The sequence below is a fragment of the Pocillopora verrucosa genome, chromosome 1 (genome assembly GCF_036669915.1).
Source record: "Pocillopora verrucosa isolate sample1 chromosome 1, ASM3666991v2, whole genome shotgun sequence".
NCBI lineage: Eukaryota > Metazoa > Cnidaria > Anthozoa > Scleractinia > Pocilloporidae > Pocillopora > Pocillopora verrucosa.
The window spans coordinates 27973342-27990507 of record NC_089312.1 but is presented as its reverse complement, the minus strand read 5'-3'; the positions used below and the strand labels follow the sequence as shown (position 1 = coordinate 27990507).

The following is a 17166-nucleotide window of genomic DNA, read 5'->3' as shown; positions in this document are numbered from 1 at the left end:
ATGTGAACTGCGGATAACGGAGTGAACATGAAAGCGATCTTCGCAGTAATAAAAACTACTTAAGCAGCAGGCCTGAATCTCTTTCAGGCCTTATTTCCTCTACTGCTTAGGTAGTGTTCATTACTGCGAACATCGATTCACTTCTTTATCCACAGTTCACACATCACCGGTGTTCCAGCCCATGAACCTGTATGTATAAACTGCTTCCAGAACGTATAAACTTCCTGAGACAAGGTCTCGATGGAATAAGTTAGACATGAAAAGCATCACTAGTTGCAGGGTTGTAATGATAGCTTATTAGTTTCATAGATAAAGTATGTTGTGAAAAAAACTTAAGTAGAAACTGAACGCAGCCGCACACAACACACAAGGGTATACTGATCACCCCAATCAGTTCTGGCCGAGTGAACTTAGCTCCCATTTTAAAAATTTCTGGACGTCTTAGGTTTAAGAATGTCTATCTTCGGACTTTACGTCAAGGATCCCCTTCCTACACTTAAAATTCGATGGCAAAGCCACTCGCCTGCCAGAGAAGTCTGGATTCTTACAGGTCCTGAAATGCCCCGAGACAGTTTGTCTAATAACATTCATTTATATGACCAGTTAGATAAAAGAATAGAGAAAGAAACCGTTCCTTTCGAAACTTAACTTGGTGCTGCGTCAGTGGGAGAGTATAACAGGGTTATTAAGTATTATCAACTGAGTTGATAACGTAAATTGGCCACCGTAAAGAGCGAATAATTCGCTCTGACGAAGGGCTAACGGTCAAAACGTTAGCTTCGAAACTCTTTACGGTGGCCAATTTACGTTACAAACTCAGGTGATAATAATAAATTACCCGCTTAGATAAGAGCCTTGTACCTCATAAATTTTAGGTCTACGTTTTAAATTTAGCTTTCTTGAAGCATCCAGAACAAGCGAGACTGAAATAGAAAAAAATTCACAATGCCAAAAATAAAAGAAGCAAAACAAAACAAAAAGAAAGACAAAAGAAACCCAACTGTTTTATTTAAATAGTGATGGAACACCTAGCTATGTAAGGTAACGCACCATATAGAGATTAGTTTCTTTCTCTTTGACGTCAGACATAAATCAAGATTTAGGCGAAACAAAGGAAATTTGAAGATACAAGGCTTTATCGAGTATCGCGATATGCGCATTTCTTCCCTTCTATAATAAATGTATACAAATATTTCATCATATTGGTCTCCTTAATTGTTTTCATTTTGTCGCAAACCACCATTCGTTTCCACCAGGCCAGTTGCTTGCATGATGTCAGCTAATGACACTATCAGCTACACTGTTTTATATTTTCATGACGCTCTCACGTAGCGTCGATTGTGTTAAAGTAAAGAAGATGGGAAAAACAAATTGAAGTAAAGTGTACTCCCCTATTATTAAATATTAACCATCACTTGCAATTCATTGCATCTTGTAAATAAGATACGCTTGATTAAGTTACAGCGGACGTTTAGGCCAAATCATTATACGCAAAAGATAAAGAAACTTGTTTCTCACTTTTTCACGAATCAAGCGCGTATTTTCAGGGCCATAGCTAGCATGAGGTAAGAGGAGGCAATTGCCTCGTCTTGATTTTCGCTCAAGATTGACTTTTCTGAAGAAAATGCCACGGGAAATGCTTAAAAGAGCATTTCTGAGCCTCTATATTTCAAATATTGCAAAACAGACCCCCCCCCCCACCCAGCCCCAAGCGGCTCGCACCTTCGGCGCTCGAAACTTGCCTCGTCTTGTTATGAAGTCTGGCTAAGGTCCTGATTTCATAACAAAGCTCTGTCAGTCAGAGGGCGCGGTTTTCACGCACATTTAATCACAAATTATGTCAACATTTCACAGAAAATTTCTCCTTGGGATCGGCTTTATCCTACCTCTCCCTGCCTACGTTTTGACAACCACCACACGGGAAAAATTTCTAGCATTGAGTTCAATCACAAGCGCGTTTCTCGGATTTCATATCCCTTAGGGCCATCGTCTTTCTTTTTCTTAAAGAAGAACAGAACCAGCGGCATCAGACCAGCTAATTGTGTCACAATACCAGCCATAAAAAATGCCCAGGTGTAGCAATCAGACATATCCACCAAGAGTCCTGGAGAGAAAGAAAAAAAACGTTGATAAATAAATAGGGTTTGTGACCGTCAAAGGGACTAATTTTCCAAATCGTTACCTATCAATAAAGGATATTAGTCTCATTTCGCAAGAAACATGGATATTTTTAAGTTTAAAATACCGAGAAAGCGTCCGCAACTCCCGATTGTTATAATGAAACAACTTCTAAAGTTGCTAAAAGTTGGAATTGCGTTTTTCATCCAACATGATACTAAGACTTGGATAATTTCAAATACATGCGCTCCCAAGCTTCTACATTCGTAATGGATGCTTGCATGTTATACAAACTACAGCAAGGGAGACATTGTAGAGCTTGGATTTTAGTGTTAAAGTATATTCTTTCAATAATAATGGCTTCCAAACCTGCAACCGGAGGCCCGGCTACTATCCCCAATGACAATAACATATTACCTAGGCCCAATCCAGCTGCTCTGAGCTCCTCGTCTACACTAAACACAAGGAGGGAGTTCATCGTTGTGGTGAAGATGCCATCCCCAACGCCGTAAAAAAACGGAAAAAACTTGAAGTCCCGTGTAGCTTCTTATCAATAGGAGGGAAATGATAACAAGTCCGATAAGCAGGTCTCCAAATTGGTAAATATAAATCACATTTATCCACTTTACGTCACACAGTCTCCCAGTTATAACGCGGGCAACGGAGGATGATAAACCAAGAAGAATAAAAAGCTGGGAGGCTGAATCAGCAGAAATGCCGAGATCGAGGCAATATTTTACCTGTGAACCAAGATCGTAAAGAAGTTAGTGACAAATTCTGGAAAACGTACATTTTATTCTTGCATCTGACAGTATCAATCGTATCAAATGTCTGGTATTGCTCTAAAGAAATATCCAGCAGACCTCGCGTTAGTCGCGTGTTTCTTTGTGTCCGATGTCGATGACATGTCGATTGCTAACTACTAGGGCACGTCACGTGCTAAGTGAATGAAAAAGAAGATGAGTTCTGAGCGGCCCAAATCTCTATAAATCGACCCTAAAACCACGTCAGTGACTAAGAAGGGCGTGGTTGGCAATCTTTTTATAGCCAAAGCCTGAAGGGTTTAAGTTTCCTGATGCAATCGTTTCCTAGCAGAAATCCCGACATTTCTACAAATGCGTGATAAGAACATAGTTCAAACGCAGCCGGTGACTAGTTTGGGCTACCTGTGATAGGGATTACTGCAGACTACTTACTAGGTATAGCTGAGGTACATAATGTCCAAAATTCATCAACAGAAGACTTATCATCGCTACAGTGTAAGAAGGAACCTTGAACACAGACAAGTCCAACAGCTTTCGTAATGTTCCTGTCTTATTTGGATTCTTATTGTTCTTATCCTTTAGGTAGCTAGCCTTGACTACCACTGCTTGCAGAGATCTAGTTCTATTAAGCTTTTGCTCCACTCTATAGCAATCCTCGTTAATGTAATCTCTTTCTGTTTTTAAATTGACGTCCTCTCGATGTCTATCAATTACTGAAATTTCAGTATCTTTCTTTAATGTAGCTATTTCCATCAGAAGATATTGTAGACTCTTCGGCTCTCGAAAATCGACAATAGGATCACTAAATGTAGCACCACAAATAAGGCGCCATCACAAAAAAGGGTATACTCATCATCATGTATGTTCCTCTCCAGCCTACATTGTCTATCAGGAGCTGCAGCACTGGTCCCAGAATTAGGACTCCAATGCTGCCCCCGACTGAAACGATCCCTACTGCGAGAAACCGCCATTTACAAAAGTTCTTTGCTGTTATGAGAAGGTAAGATGAAAACAGTAACGAAGAACCCAAACTCATACAAACAGCCATATGTGGAAAACATCCACTGAAGACTGGTCGCATGTGCAGTTAGCAAAAAGCTTGTACCACAACAGTAAACAATCCAAGCATGGCAGGGAAGCGACATCCAATCATTTGACAGAGAAACGACGCCAGCGGACCGAGGAAAAAGGTCAATCCAAATGCAATAGATCCGACCCAAACTGGAATTGAATTTCAGTCAATTATGAATCAGTTAGGATAGATGAAAAAGAGAGCCGAAAGGTTACCACTTAAATTCACAGCTTTCCAGATTACAAATTGAGTAACTCTATTAAATTCACACCTAAGCTCTATGCTCGAAAGGAGAAAAAAGATAAAAAACTAGAACCAGATTGAATATTGAGAGAAAGAATTGCTTAATTCTGTTATTACAAGGATGAAATTCACATTACCAAGGATCATCCTAAGCAAACCTATCTAACTGCATGACGCATTTATATCATATTTTCGAGGAAATTTTTAGGATAACACATGCTAACTCACCAGTTTTTTGCCGGCTTTCCCCAAACTCGTCCATAACTTCAGGAAGCAACACTCCATAGCTAACTGCAAAACCAAGGTCCAGATCCTTGACACAAAGAGGCGCAAACGCAAACGAACCACGAAAACAAACTATCTGGCCGATGCTGCATAACTTTACCTATTTTCCTCATGTTCGTTTAGGTCGCGTTTCTTAAAACAAGATGTATAAGCATATATAACTTACAACCAATTCATAATGCTTTTTTGGTGGGCTGGTCGATTTGGCTCCTGCAGCTATTGAGTACCATTTCTTTCGACCCCAAAATACGTTTACTACTATGGGGTCCGAGTCTCCTCCACGTTTTTTGTTGTAATTGACCACTAAATCTCCCCAAAATCCATATTAATGATTTAGTGGAACAGGAAAAACTTCTTAATTCACTGAGAGGCTTCAGCATTCTTACTGTAAATTCGAGAAGCTCTGGAGTCCGCTTAAAAATTCTTTTCCCAAGGATGTTTGTAGGATTCCTTGCGATAAGCCATCTATAAAATAGTCAACAACCCGAACTTGCACCACCTTGAGTTTCCTTTCGTAAAGGAATTGATCCTCGTTCGTCGCGATCGGTGAAAAAAAATCGCAAAGTGTGTCACCGGCAAGACACATATGATTGCACCCTCCCCTCCCTCTCTTTAAAAATTGTTTCTTAGCCTTGATACTGTTCAAAATCAACTGTCATGTACGTAAAGCTAATCATCACTCACCTCACGGAGGTTTGAAATTTTCGTTTTTTCAACTCAGTGTTTCTTTCGGAGCATAACTAAAATAAACATAATGAGGTTCAAGGTCAATAAAAAGAGAATTGAAAGGCGGATTTTAGCTAAATAAATTAAAAGTTTAGCAAAGCGTGGTATTCGATTATTCTGGCATTTTACATATACTGAGAACATCTCTATTAGGAACGTTTTGACAATCTTCTACTTCTTAACTTTCCCGTATAAGATCCAAACAGGTTTTGTATCGCCATGTTGAGACTATTTTTCACTAGTTCAAAATCGTTTTGTTTTGCATAGGACCATGTTTTTGCTGAAAAGACGGACTGCTTCAAAGCATCACGCAACAGTAACATAAACAATAATAAAATGGGCTTCAAGAAATGTCAAAACTCCACATGGAAGTTTTCCAGAGACAAAGGCAGTTTTCGCCCGGAATTAAAATTATCATTATCATTAGGAAAACAAAATGAGGTAGCATGTCCGACAAGGAATTACAAGACGAAAATTGTATCCATGCCTTAATTATTTCCAAAAATATTTGCAATGGGGTTTCTATATAATTTGTGAAATTAGCAAATTCAGATTTTTGTAACATCTGTTGCGACTGCCGAGGTTGTACGAGTACCAGTATTTAACTAGGTAGGATGGATGAATCATCGCTTCCTATGTATCATTAATTATCCTAGTGGGTTCAATTGGTTTCTGTTTATTTTTATGGCATATTGCGATCTGTTCTGGCTAGCGAGTAATGCTATAAATCAGCGTAGAAGGCGTTCGGATTTAAAAACGCGAGAGCGAATGATTCAGAATTTAGACTAGGCAAGCGCGGCCATGCATGGTTGCTCTATGATACCGACACCACCTGGATGATACAAAAAAAAGATCCTACGATATACGATTCGCGAATATTCTGGATCGATCCCTTCTTTCCATATCTTTAGAGTGGGGACTTAGCTGTCGGTTGAGAGCATTTTTAACTTTTCTGGAATCGATTTCAATTAATTTGACCAAGTAATTTGATCTTCGTTGCCGAGTTCAATTAGTCCCTTCGTTTTTAACAAAAGGTTGTTTTTTTATCAGCGGGGAAAGGCAGGTCCGTAGAAAATACTTATACCTTATGTAGAAGAACTTGTCCCTGACAGAAATACGTAAATACTTTTTTTTTGTTCAAATCTGCTTGTGTAATATCTGTCGGTCAAAACTTGAATTTAAATGCTTACGGCATGAAGCGTAGCTGAAAAAGCCCCGTCAGGCCACTTGCATTTTGACAATAGGAAAATAATATGGAGGCCAAGATGAGCCCGTGCAATTAATCTTTCTTCCGCCCGACTGAATATTCAATAATCTCTCTTTTCTTCTTTTCTCCGTCAGTAAAAGAAGTCCTTTCTTTCTTCTTTCCCGTAAACTCATCTAACTCCTGGAGACAATCCAGTTGCAGAGATTTTTATGGCAACACATTTGGGCTCCCAATGAACTAAGTAGCGGCAAAGCCTAGACATTTCGAAATTGAGGAAAATAAATAAATTACCTAGTAAAATATGGATTCCCTATGTTAGGCAAATAAAAGGTTTCTTGGATCGCCAGGGAGCTAACATTACACAGTTGCTACAGAGGAAATCCTATGGCATAAAGGTTCGTCGTTACGCTCTTGGTCGAAAAAAAAAAAAATAAAAAAGACTTTGAGAGAGATTGACGTTTTGTTTCAGCCGGTCTCCACTGTTTTTTATCAGAAATGGATTTAGAAAATGTTTTTTCTGGGGGATTTAAAAGTTTTTTGGATTAAATAACAATACCATATTTCACAAAAATATTTAAATATTTTAAGAAATTTTTGGCAATAAACTTGCTAGCCTTTGCATAGGATAGAACTTGATATCCATCGTTCATACGTCTTCATCAAAAAAAAAAAAAAAATACATAAAAAAAAAAAAAACTGTTAACTCGCGAGGCACAAAGCACACGACCGCCTTCTGTCCTAGTTACGGCAGGGCATCGGCGTCGACAAAATCAGGATTGGACGGGGTTGGACCGGATTGCTGATGGCTGACTGGATCACGACGACCGGATCCAGCGAATGCGGATCATTGTCAATTCACCTTTTGGGCTTTAGATTTTACGGGGAAGTATATTTCAATAGGCGAAATGTTAAATGTAAAGGTGGTCCGACATGGGGAATGGCAAGTCAACATTGGCAGCTGCCTTGTATTCCGCCTAGAAGATTTGTTAAACACCCAAGGTAAAGGTTAGTGTAACCAGTGGCCATCTATCTGGGTTAAAAAACGCTATAGAGAAATACTAAATCCGTGGCAAAGTGAAGGACCTGTTGATCAAAAAAAGAGTTCTTTAAAAAAATACCCTCTACAAAAAAAGAAACATAAACATAAACACGATTCATAGTCCCCAGTATATATGACTGAGCTGTTTTGCGCTCCTTGAAGAAGCAGGAATGCCAAAAGATGAGGAATATCTCTGTCAATTCCCCAAGAAAGATGTGCCTGTTAAAAACCTCTGATGCACGCTCCCCTACACTTCCAAAGCTCACATTCATTAACGGACAATTGAGCCTTTTCGTAAGGCCTAGGACAGGTATCATGAGTACGCAAGACGTACCCGAGAATTGTTAAAAAAGGGCTATCCCAACATCTCTAGTCAGAAGATGTGTTGAGGTTGTTATCCTTCAGTGCTGTCTAGAAAGCGTTTATGTAGTGAGTACCGACAAATTCATGCAGTGGCAATGTGAGGAATGGTATATTCAGCAAAGCTGCTTTTCAATAACAGCTCAGATGGACGCCATTGAACAAAATGAAAGAAGATGTCAAAAAGTTGGTAGAAGGTATTGTGCTTACCCCAAATCATCCACAGCAGTTGTGGTCAAAATCAGGAAGTGGAGTGCCATCAAAACCCTAGGAGAGTGGGGAGTTATTTTCATGACGGAGAGTGTGCTGTAGGGCATATCAGCAAGTATGTCAGCCATCTCCCTACAAAATAAAAAGCAGACCGCAAACTAGAAACTGGTCTCCAAAAGGCTTTCTACTATCTAATTCAAAGTCAAAGCCTTTCCTCGGCGCCAGTGAGAGCGACAATATTCAAAAATGCACCCATAAAGAAGCTTTGCCACTGCAAAATTTCTAATTTATATTTAGTCATGATCCGTGATATGATCCGTGATCTCCGATTCCGTGATCGCACTTCCATAATCCTAAACGAGTAACGCATCGCAGATTTTTGTCAGAAGCCGCATACCAGGCATCGACGTATTAACTGTCCGGGCTTTAAATGTCGCTATTATACTGGGTCCATATTTATCAAGCATCGACGCGTACCCCTTTAAATCCTATGAGTGCTCAATGCAGGCTGGTGATGAACATAGTTCACGATTCGAGAATATTTGTTATAGTATTGATTAGGTCTGTAACTCGTAACCGAAGCGATTTCGGAAGACTTCACGGCACGAAGCGGGTGTCGCGAATGAAGAGAAATATAGTCCTGGCTATAAAAATAAAACTGGCATAATGTTATAAATTCATTCCAATCATTACGACATCATGGGCAGAGAATCCATCTACGGCTAGCTCATCGTGGCGATCTCCAGTCATCGGGCAATGAAGCAAGCCTCAGAATTACATCGACCAGCGCCCTACGAATGAACAGTTAAAAGCTTGGCTCTGATATTCTTTTTCAATGCGTTGATGTGGAAGGCCAGAAAAAAAAAAAAGAAAAAAAAAAAAAAAAAAAAAAAAAAGAAAAAGAAAAAAAAAAAAAAAACAACATCAGATCACTGGCAGGCTACAGTTCTATTCGGCGCTGTCATCCGGGGGGGCCGAGCAATCGTCATGTTTCCTCTGTGAATTCGGCAGTCACAGTTCATTCATAAACCATCACGCCTTGAGCGAGATTCGTTTTCCTAAAATTAATCATGTGAAAAGTATTTGGCGTGTTTTTTTGCCTGGGAGTCGGATGTTGCTAAAGCATCTTCGCCTCCAGTATTCTGTATTGGAGACTGAAAAATTCAGGCAAAAGGGTTACATTCGACTCTGCTCTCGTTCTGTTCTCGCGACGATAAGGCCGCGATACGATGGACGGGCTTCAGCATGATCGCAGTCGCTCTCAATACCGTCCATGATTAGGTATGAATTGTTTAAGCAAGTTTATGCCAGTTGGGCCTTGATATTCTTTCCTTAATCTTAATTAGCCGCTGGTATTTTCAAACCTGATGGAAATTATCACTCACAAATCCAGGCTCTTGTTGGCAGGAATCCTTTTTTTGTACCCTGTGAATAACGTCCTAAAATTTCTATTCTAGAGTTCAACTTTAAAAACCCATAGCATAGGTTGTATTTCTTTTCTCGAAGATAGACTAACATACAAGCGGGCATTCTATTCTTGATTTAGATTTACTTAGGAACTCGACGAACAGTGCTCATGTTAGTATAAACATTATACTGCAACACGCGCCGTGAGAGCACAATAGCATATAAAACTTTCCCTATTACTCATTAAGAAGTCCGTATTCCGGCGAGGTTGCGATGCGATGAAAAGACATCAGGGTTCATTTCGAAAGAAGGCGGGACTAGTCGTTACACGTTGTCTGAAGCAACCTGACAGTGAACGTCCAGGACAATATTCATACCCGCTGAGTGTCTAATTTCAAAGTATCTGAAGAACATTCTAGGTGATTTCTCCCTTGAGTCGAAAAAGGTCATCTAAGTTGAATAGGTGCGTCGAAAGGCATACCTGACATACTTGTGGTTGCTTTCATGGCTAACAGACGTAAAGAGAAGTGGGCAACGGTTAGAATCTTCTATCTTCGGTTCCGTTAGGATTTAAATGCAACCCTGTCAGTGTTTTACATTTATTATGGGTGATGATGTTGGTATGAACGCTTATTAAATAATAAAGGTGATTGCGCTTAGGTGCTAATCCTTTAAAAGAAGGAACGGGGAATAGGGGTAATGGGGCATCTTTAAAAGTGGATCTTTAAAATGGTAATCTTTAACGAATTCCCGCCTCAAGAGGGCAACTTTCACACAGATCGCTCATACATTTGGTCGATTTCATTCCACGCTTTAAAAGATTCTCCATTTTAAAGATTCCTCGTTTCAAAGATTCCTCGTTTTAAGGATTCCTCGTTTTAAAGATTCCTCGTTTTAAAGATTCCTCGTTTTAAAGATTCCTCGTTTTAAAGATTCCTCGTTTTAAAGATTCCTCGTTTTAAAGATTCCTCGTTTTAAAGATCAGGGCTCAAAATAATTTTTCAGCTTTCAGCGTGAATTTGTAGGCTTTTGTCCAGGCTCATTTTTTCCCCGGCTGTCACTAATAAATTTCAGCATCAGAGTCTTTATTTTGATCAACATTTTTTGTTGCAGCAATCCTTTCCTAACAAAGCGTTTTGAAAGGCTCGATTTTCCGGTGTTTGTTCAAGCGTGAAATAAACAACTTTGCCAAGACAAACGGCTGCGCTACTGTCAAGCACCGACTTTAATTTGAACGCGTGAGAAGGCTTAATAAACGACGTTAGACTGGATTTGACAGGAAAATAAATCTTGTTTAAAGGTAGTGTGTACGCGCAGAAACATAAACACGGTAATGTGACGGTGTGTACAAAAACTTGCATGTTTCACGCTTGAACAAATACGTAGAAAGCTAATTAATGTAAACGAAAATACTCGTTGCTGCACGCTTCAAATTTCGAAACTTTATACTCGTTTACGTTTCCAAATAGCTTTTAAAGCATTTCTTGGCTGCTTTACTACCCGATATGGCATATTCACCATAACATTATGTCGAGTTTTGTCGATCATCTTTTCGTAAATATATATATATATATATATATATATAAATAAATATTATGAGAGGAAAAAACGACGCAACTACATATCCCGACGAGCCTGTTTCGTGAATCGCTTCACTCTTCAGGGGTTTAATGAAAGAATATTCATGTGACTATCGTTTATATACTAAGAAAATTTACATAATGCGCGGTAAACTTAAAACTTTAAAGTTCAGCTGTTGCGTAGCAACGCTTTGTTTCTGTGTCGGCATGAAGATACGAGTTCGTTACGCTTATTTAGTGATGAGAGGTCGGGTCGGTAAATTATCAGGAATTTCTCTTTTAGGCATAGGTTGCATCTTTTACTGGAGCTGCTGTAGGGAGAGTTAGATGATAAGACGCGCCATGAAATAGAGTAGTCAATGTTGTCGTTCTTGAGTGTCCAGATGTGTTTGCTAAGTTCGGTAGAGTTTTTGTGCTTGGCGTGGCGGAATGATGCGGTGTGATTTCTGTGTCTTGTTTTGAAGTCGGTTTCTGTGAGTCCAATGTATGTTTCAGAGGTGTTGTTGTCGTTCCGTGTGACGGTGGCTTGATAAACGACTGAGGATTGAAGGCAGTTACCATTGAGCGGGCAATTGTTCTTTTGTCGGCAGTTGCATGTTTTGTTGGTTCCCGTGCCGTCTTTGTTGTCTTTTGTGTAAGGTGAGTGGGACGAGTGTAAGATGCGCTTGTTGTGGTTGTCGATGACCTGTTTGGTGTTGTTCATACAGCTGTAACTGATTTTGATGGTGTTGCGGTTAAATATCTTGCGGAGGCTGTGATCTTTAGGGAAATGTTTGTCGATTAGGCTGAGGAATTTGTGTCCGATATTGCCGACCCGACCTCTCATCACTAAATAAGCGTAACGAACTCGTATCTTCATGCCGACACAGAAACAAAGCGTTGCTACGCAACAGCTGAACTTTAAAGTTTTAAGTTTACCGCGCATTATGTAAATTTTCTTAGTATATAAACGATAGTCACATGAATATTCTTTCATTAAACCCCTGAAGAGTGAAGCGATTCACGAAACAGGCTTGTCGGGATATGTAGTTGCGTCGTTTTTTCCTCTCATAATATTTATTTATTCTGCTCTGCTTCAACGTATTGAGCACTGTTCCACGCGAAAATCGACTTACAGACTTCCTATATATATATATATATATATATATATATATATATATCTACAGCTGTAAGGCAAGGTGGTCTTGGGGTAAATTTTGACGCTCTGATTGGTCCTTTCCTCCTCTCGAAGTGAGTATTTTGGCACACGACTGCTCCAAGGAAAATTCAAATTTTCTGTTAAAAATGCAATAAAGAAATCCTTGCTAAGAAACTTCCTAACTGAATTACATCTTCCTAGCATACGTAGGTTACTGCGAAGATCGCTTTCATATGCATTTCTTACACCGCAGTTCATATATATGATTTTCGTATATTCACAGTCTTACACGTAGGCTGACTAAAAAACTTTTAAGTTAAAACAATTATTTAACCTCCAGGCTCTTCATTTGTACTACTTTTGAGTGTGTTCTAATTATTTCCAATCATAAATCTGTAATGTACAAGAACGAACAAAGTATTACTGAACAATTCAATACCTTCATTGCAGGGGAAATGAACAAAATAATTTAAACGTTGGAAAACATTGAAAATAGAAGAAAAAGAAAACATACGATTTCATTTACAAATCAACTTGAACTTGCACAACTGATGGAAATGATATGCTGGTCAGGAATCTGTCAACTATGCTGAACAATGAACTCGAGTAATATCTTAACATCACTTGAAGTGTCACCATCTTTCATCACGAAGAGGGACATGACAGGATGGTTACTCACCAAACAATTTCATGTGAAATCTTAACAACGTCTTTATTTTTAAGTGCTATTGAAGTATGGAAAAGTGCATTCGAATGTAAATATCTCGAAGGAATTGACAATTTCTCTAAGTGTGCCCACATTGTTACCTGGGTAACTTTACACCTACATAAAACACTTGGAGTGTTAGAGATAACGCAAATTTTATCGGAAAAGATCTCCAAGGACGCCAATTACTGTTTACACAAACTTCTTCCTCCGCAGATAAAATGGATATGACGTGACCGAAGCCATGATAAAATTCCTCCTCATGTTAATTAGGACTGAACGTTTTGAGGTAGCTTTTGTAAAAAGTTGACTATTTGAATTTTTATTGATCACAACAGATTCTTTTACATTTTACACATTTTGTAAAACCTTGTTCTTCGGTTGTTGTATCATTATCAATAAGGACTTCCATCTGATAAGGCTGAGTACAAATTTGAACGAGCTTGCCCTGAGAGCAACTCTGAACCTTAAGGCGATCGAGCAAACGGTTAATGTAGAGTTGAATAACGTACATGACTGGTTAACTACAAATAGGTTGACACTGAATACAAAAAAAATCAAATTTCTTAATTTTTCGTCCTCGTCAGAAAAAAATGCATTTTTCTCCACAAATAGGTATTTTAGATTGTGAGACAAACCGAAGAGTTAGTTTAGAGCAAAAAAGTTATATCAAATATCTAGGCGTTTTAATTGATCAAAATTTGTCATGGAAAAACCATGTTGACTCTGTTATCGTAAAAATAAGTAAAACAATAGGGATGATTGCAAAGCTGAGGTACCTCGTTCCCTCTACTGTCCTTGTAAATATTTACAATTCATTAATTCTACCTTATATAACTTATGGACTCCTTGCCTGGGGCAATGCGTCAAATGCTTATTTAAACAAGATTTTAGTTCTTCAAAAGCGAGTTTTGCGCTTAATCTATTTCACCGATCGAAGAGAGCATGCCATCCCTTTATTTGCCAAAGCAAAAATTCTGCCTGTTACGTTCCTATATTATGAAGCCGTAAGTAAACTTATGTTTGACGTGCACAACCAGAGGGCTCCCATTAATATTTTGAAACTATTTACTAAAACATCTCATATTCATACCTACAATACTCGATCATCCAAATCACAGCTCTTTAGTACAAAGTACTCTAGACTTAACCTACAAAAAAAGGCTTTCTCGCGTGTTGGTGTCAAAATTTGGAATAAGATACCGAAAGAATTCAAAACGTTATCAAAACATTCCTTTAATAAACAAATAAAAACGTCTTTATTTCAGATATTAGATAATGAAGATTCTTATCTTGATGTTGAAAAGATCTCCTCTAAACTTAAGGACTGCATAATTAAAACAAATTGATCCGATTGCTTTCAGTACTAATTTATTTGCTTCTATACTTTATTGAACAACTATTGATGTATTTACCAGTTATGCTTCTCTTTATAATTTAACAATATCTAACTATTTAGTTTTTAATTTTCTTTATATATTGTAAATAATGTTTGTTGATGATTGACCCGCCTCGAATAGCAAATTTGCTATCTGCGGGTCAACATAATCTAAATTATTTTGTAAGAAAAAGAAAAATAAAGTGTGTAAAGTGTGTAAAGTGTGAACCCTCATCACTTTTTTCGATACACAGGCGCTTCAGCATTGAACGAATGAACTGCGTAGCGTGAAAAACCTGTAAACGATGGCGTCGCTTTGCATCTAGGCCTCCAAGTTAACATTTTGGAATCTGGAGAGGAGAACTGAGGAGTTTGGAACACAGTGTACATTTACATTTAAAAAATTAAGATAATCGAGGAAAAAGCTGTTGTTTACTGCTGTTTTACAATGGATGCGAAAAAACCAAATTTCACATCAACATTTTTTTACTCCACGAGAGAAGTAATGAAATAAAACAACATTCCAAATCTTTGTACATTTAGTTAATTATTTCGCAAGGATAGTCCTTTGTTCAATAATTTTTCCATTTTCTAATTTTAAACTCGAGGGTATCCCTAAAATTTTCAGCTTGTCGATAAGGAGCTGAAAGTTTCCTTTCCTGTGAATTCAATCGAACTGTGAAACAAATAACAAAATAATTCGAAAAGCATCGTAGGCTCGCGGCTCAAACTTTGCGAACTCTGAGTTCGAAGTCAGATTAAGTATTAAGATGATTGTCCGAGCCACGCCAAAAACTGACCTGCTTCAGTGAGTCAAAGTTGAGAAACAGCTTTTCAAGTGATGATGTGAAGAGCAGGCGTTGTTGACGATAAGTGACCTGAATTCGCCATTTTTAACGATCGAGCACCAGCTTTTTGAAAATGTTTTTAAATTCTATTTGAAGCAGCGTCTGTTTGAAAGTCACCAGTCTGTTTTTACAATTGATTCGGAAGTCGTTTAATTGCATTAGATCCAATCACTTACTTTTGCTATGATATTTATCAGTGAAAATTATCGCAAGCGTACACCATCGTCAACACGAAAAAATGACGGTCCGTAGCTAAAGCTAGCCTTAATTTATTTTATTTATTTTCCCATTACTTACAAAATTACAACAGTTTACAGTGACGGGTACAGGAAAAAAAACAAATTAATGGCGCAGAAACCTAATAGAAATCATTAAGGCTACCTCAAAAGTAGTCTACAGGAACAATAAATGTAGACAACAGACATAAACCCTACTATTTTAGATGCTTTAAAAAGCGCTTTAGGTGTCTGAAGTCCGCCGCTTCGTGGTGTCAATTACATCCTCGTCGGCCGTGATCTCGAATACACAGTTTTTGAGGTCGCACTTCAGAATTAGCTAAAGCGTGATTAGAGGTGCCTTAATAATGATTAAACTCTGTAGTGTGACCACAGCCACTGTAAATAACACCTTAATTTGACAAGAATGGTTCTTGTGTGTGAGGGAATACGGTTTACTTGCGCATGAACTAACAACAAACTTTAAGAAGGCGAGAAAAAGAACTTACTGTATTTTGTTTCGTTGTCTTGGGCAATTTTGCGATAACTGCTTTGTACTTTTGATTCTAGTACTATTTCTTAGTGATAAGAGAATTAACGCATCACATTGGCAACCAACATGGGCATTTACAGTCTCATTGCCACAAAATGGAGTAATGGCGTTTTCACACAGTTTTGAGTAAAGCTGCATGTGCCCATTAGTTTATTTAACTACGGATGAAAGGCTACCTCCGAGTCGCTATGTATTTCCAAACGGTAAGGGGGTGTGTTTGACTACTAAACAAACGCTGTGTTAGTATTGCCACAGTGATCGGTGCACCTTGACATCATCGTGACGACGTTGGAAGCTTTTGCCACAGTTGTGATTCACAATTAATGGATTTGTTCTCGATATCGATATCCCCCGACTGAAGGACAAACATGGGAAATTTTTAAAGCGTAAATGCTTGAAAATGTGCACGGCTGCTTACGAGTCAATGTCTTTGTTATGAAGACTTTGTCAATAAAGATTTATGGGAATTCAAACAAGGTTACCATTTCTCGGTGAAGGCGGTATGGATTGTCGGCTAACGAGAGTAGACGCAGAGGGAGCTTTTACTGCAGTTGTTGCAAAAAATTAAACGATACATTGTTAGCGTAGGACAGATACACTGTTGGCGCTTCTTTTGAATCAAATAAACTTACTTAGTCAACATTCATTCTTCACTTTTCTATGAGTAAGACAATATACTTTTTTTCAGCGCTATTTGGCATGGCATGCAATTTACCTGTGGCTTTGAATACAGATACGTGATCCGTTGCGTTTCGATAATTTAACCTTTTTCGAGAAGGTATTTCATTTCTCACTTCGTATTTCATAGTCTATAAATGGTGGCATGTACCAAAATGGAACAAGTTCTTTTTTTGTCCTCATATGACTTGGATTGAACGCTTTCAAAATGGTTCTTGATTAAGCGTCAAAAAAAAGTTGTAGAAAATTTGGTTTTGCACAATATATAGTTTATCTGTTCATGTAGGATTATTTAACCTGTATTTGGACAAAAAAAGGGGAAAATTTGCCGTTAGTTACCCTTTAAACAAGCTTGGCTCGACTGCCTCAATGTGATAAACCACCAACTAATTTACCTTGGGCGAACTTTACGGGCTATACGGGCGACCATTCCATTTTATACGGATTTCGCTGGCTGAGCCTATACTGCATCAACTTCTGGTCAAAATCCCCCCTGGCACGGTATAGCAATCACTAGACTGGTATCCTCATAAGAAAGTTATCCCCTTTCATCCTCAGACATAACGTTTTGACAATGTACCCTAACTTTGTTTTAAAGAAATGTCGACACATAGTTAATGTAGGGAACATGAAACTTGA

At 38.4% G+C, this 17166-nt stretch overlaps 1 protein-coding gene across 1 annotated transcript; it reads right to left on the bottom strand.

Moving 5' to 3' along the window:
* Nucleotides 1–1731: 1731 nt before the first annotated feature.
* On the bottom strand, nucleotides 1732–5570 carry LOC131790006 (monocarboxylate transporter 3). Its single transcript, XM_066166425.1, is given in 10 exon segments — nucleotides 1732–2104; nucleotides 2488–2632; nucleotides 2634–2858; nucleotides 3315–3707; nucleotides 3709–3915; nucleotides 3917–4000; nucleotides 4003–4103; nucleotides 4426–4507; nucleotides 4509–4614; nucleotides 5167–5570. Coding segments are annotated over 9 exon segments (1482 nt in total). The 5' UTR covers nucleotides 4596–4614; nucleotides 5167–5570; the 3' UTR covers nucleotides 1732–1946.
* Between the last annotated feature and the right edge of the window lie 11596 nt (nucleotides 5571–17166).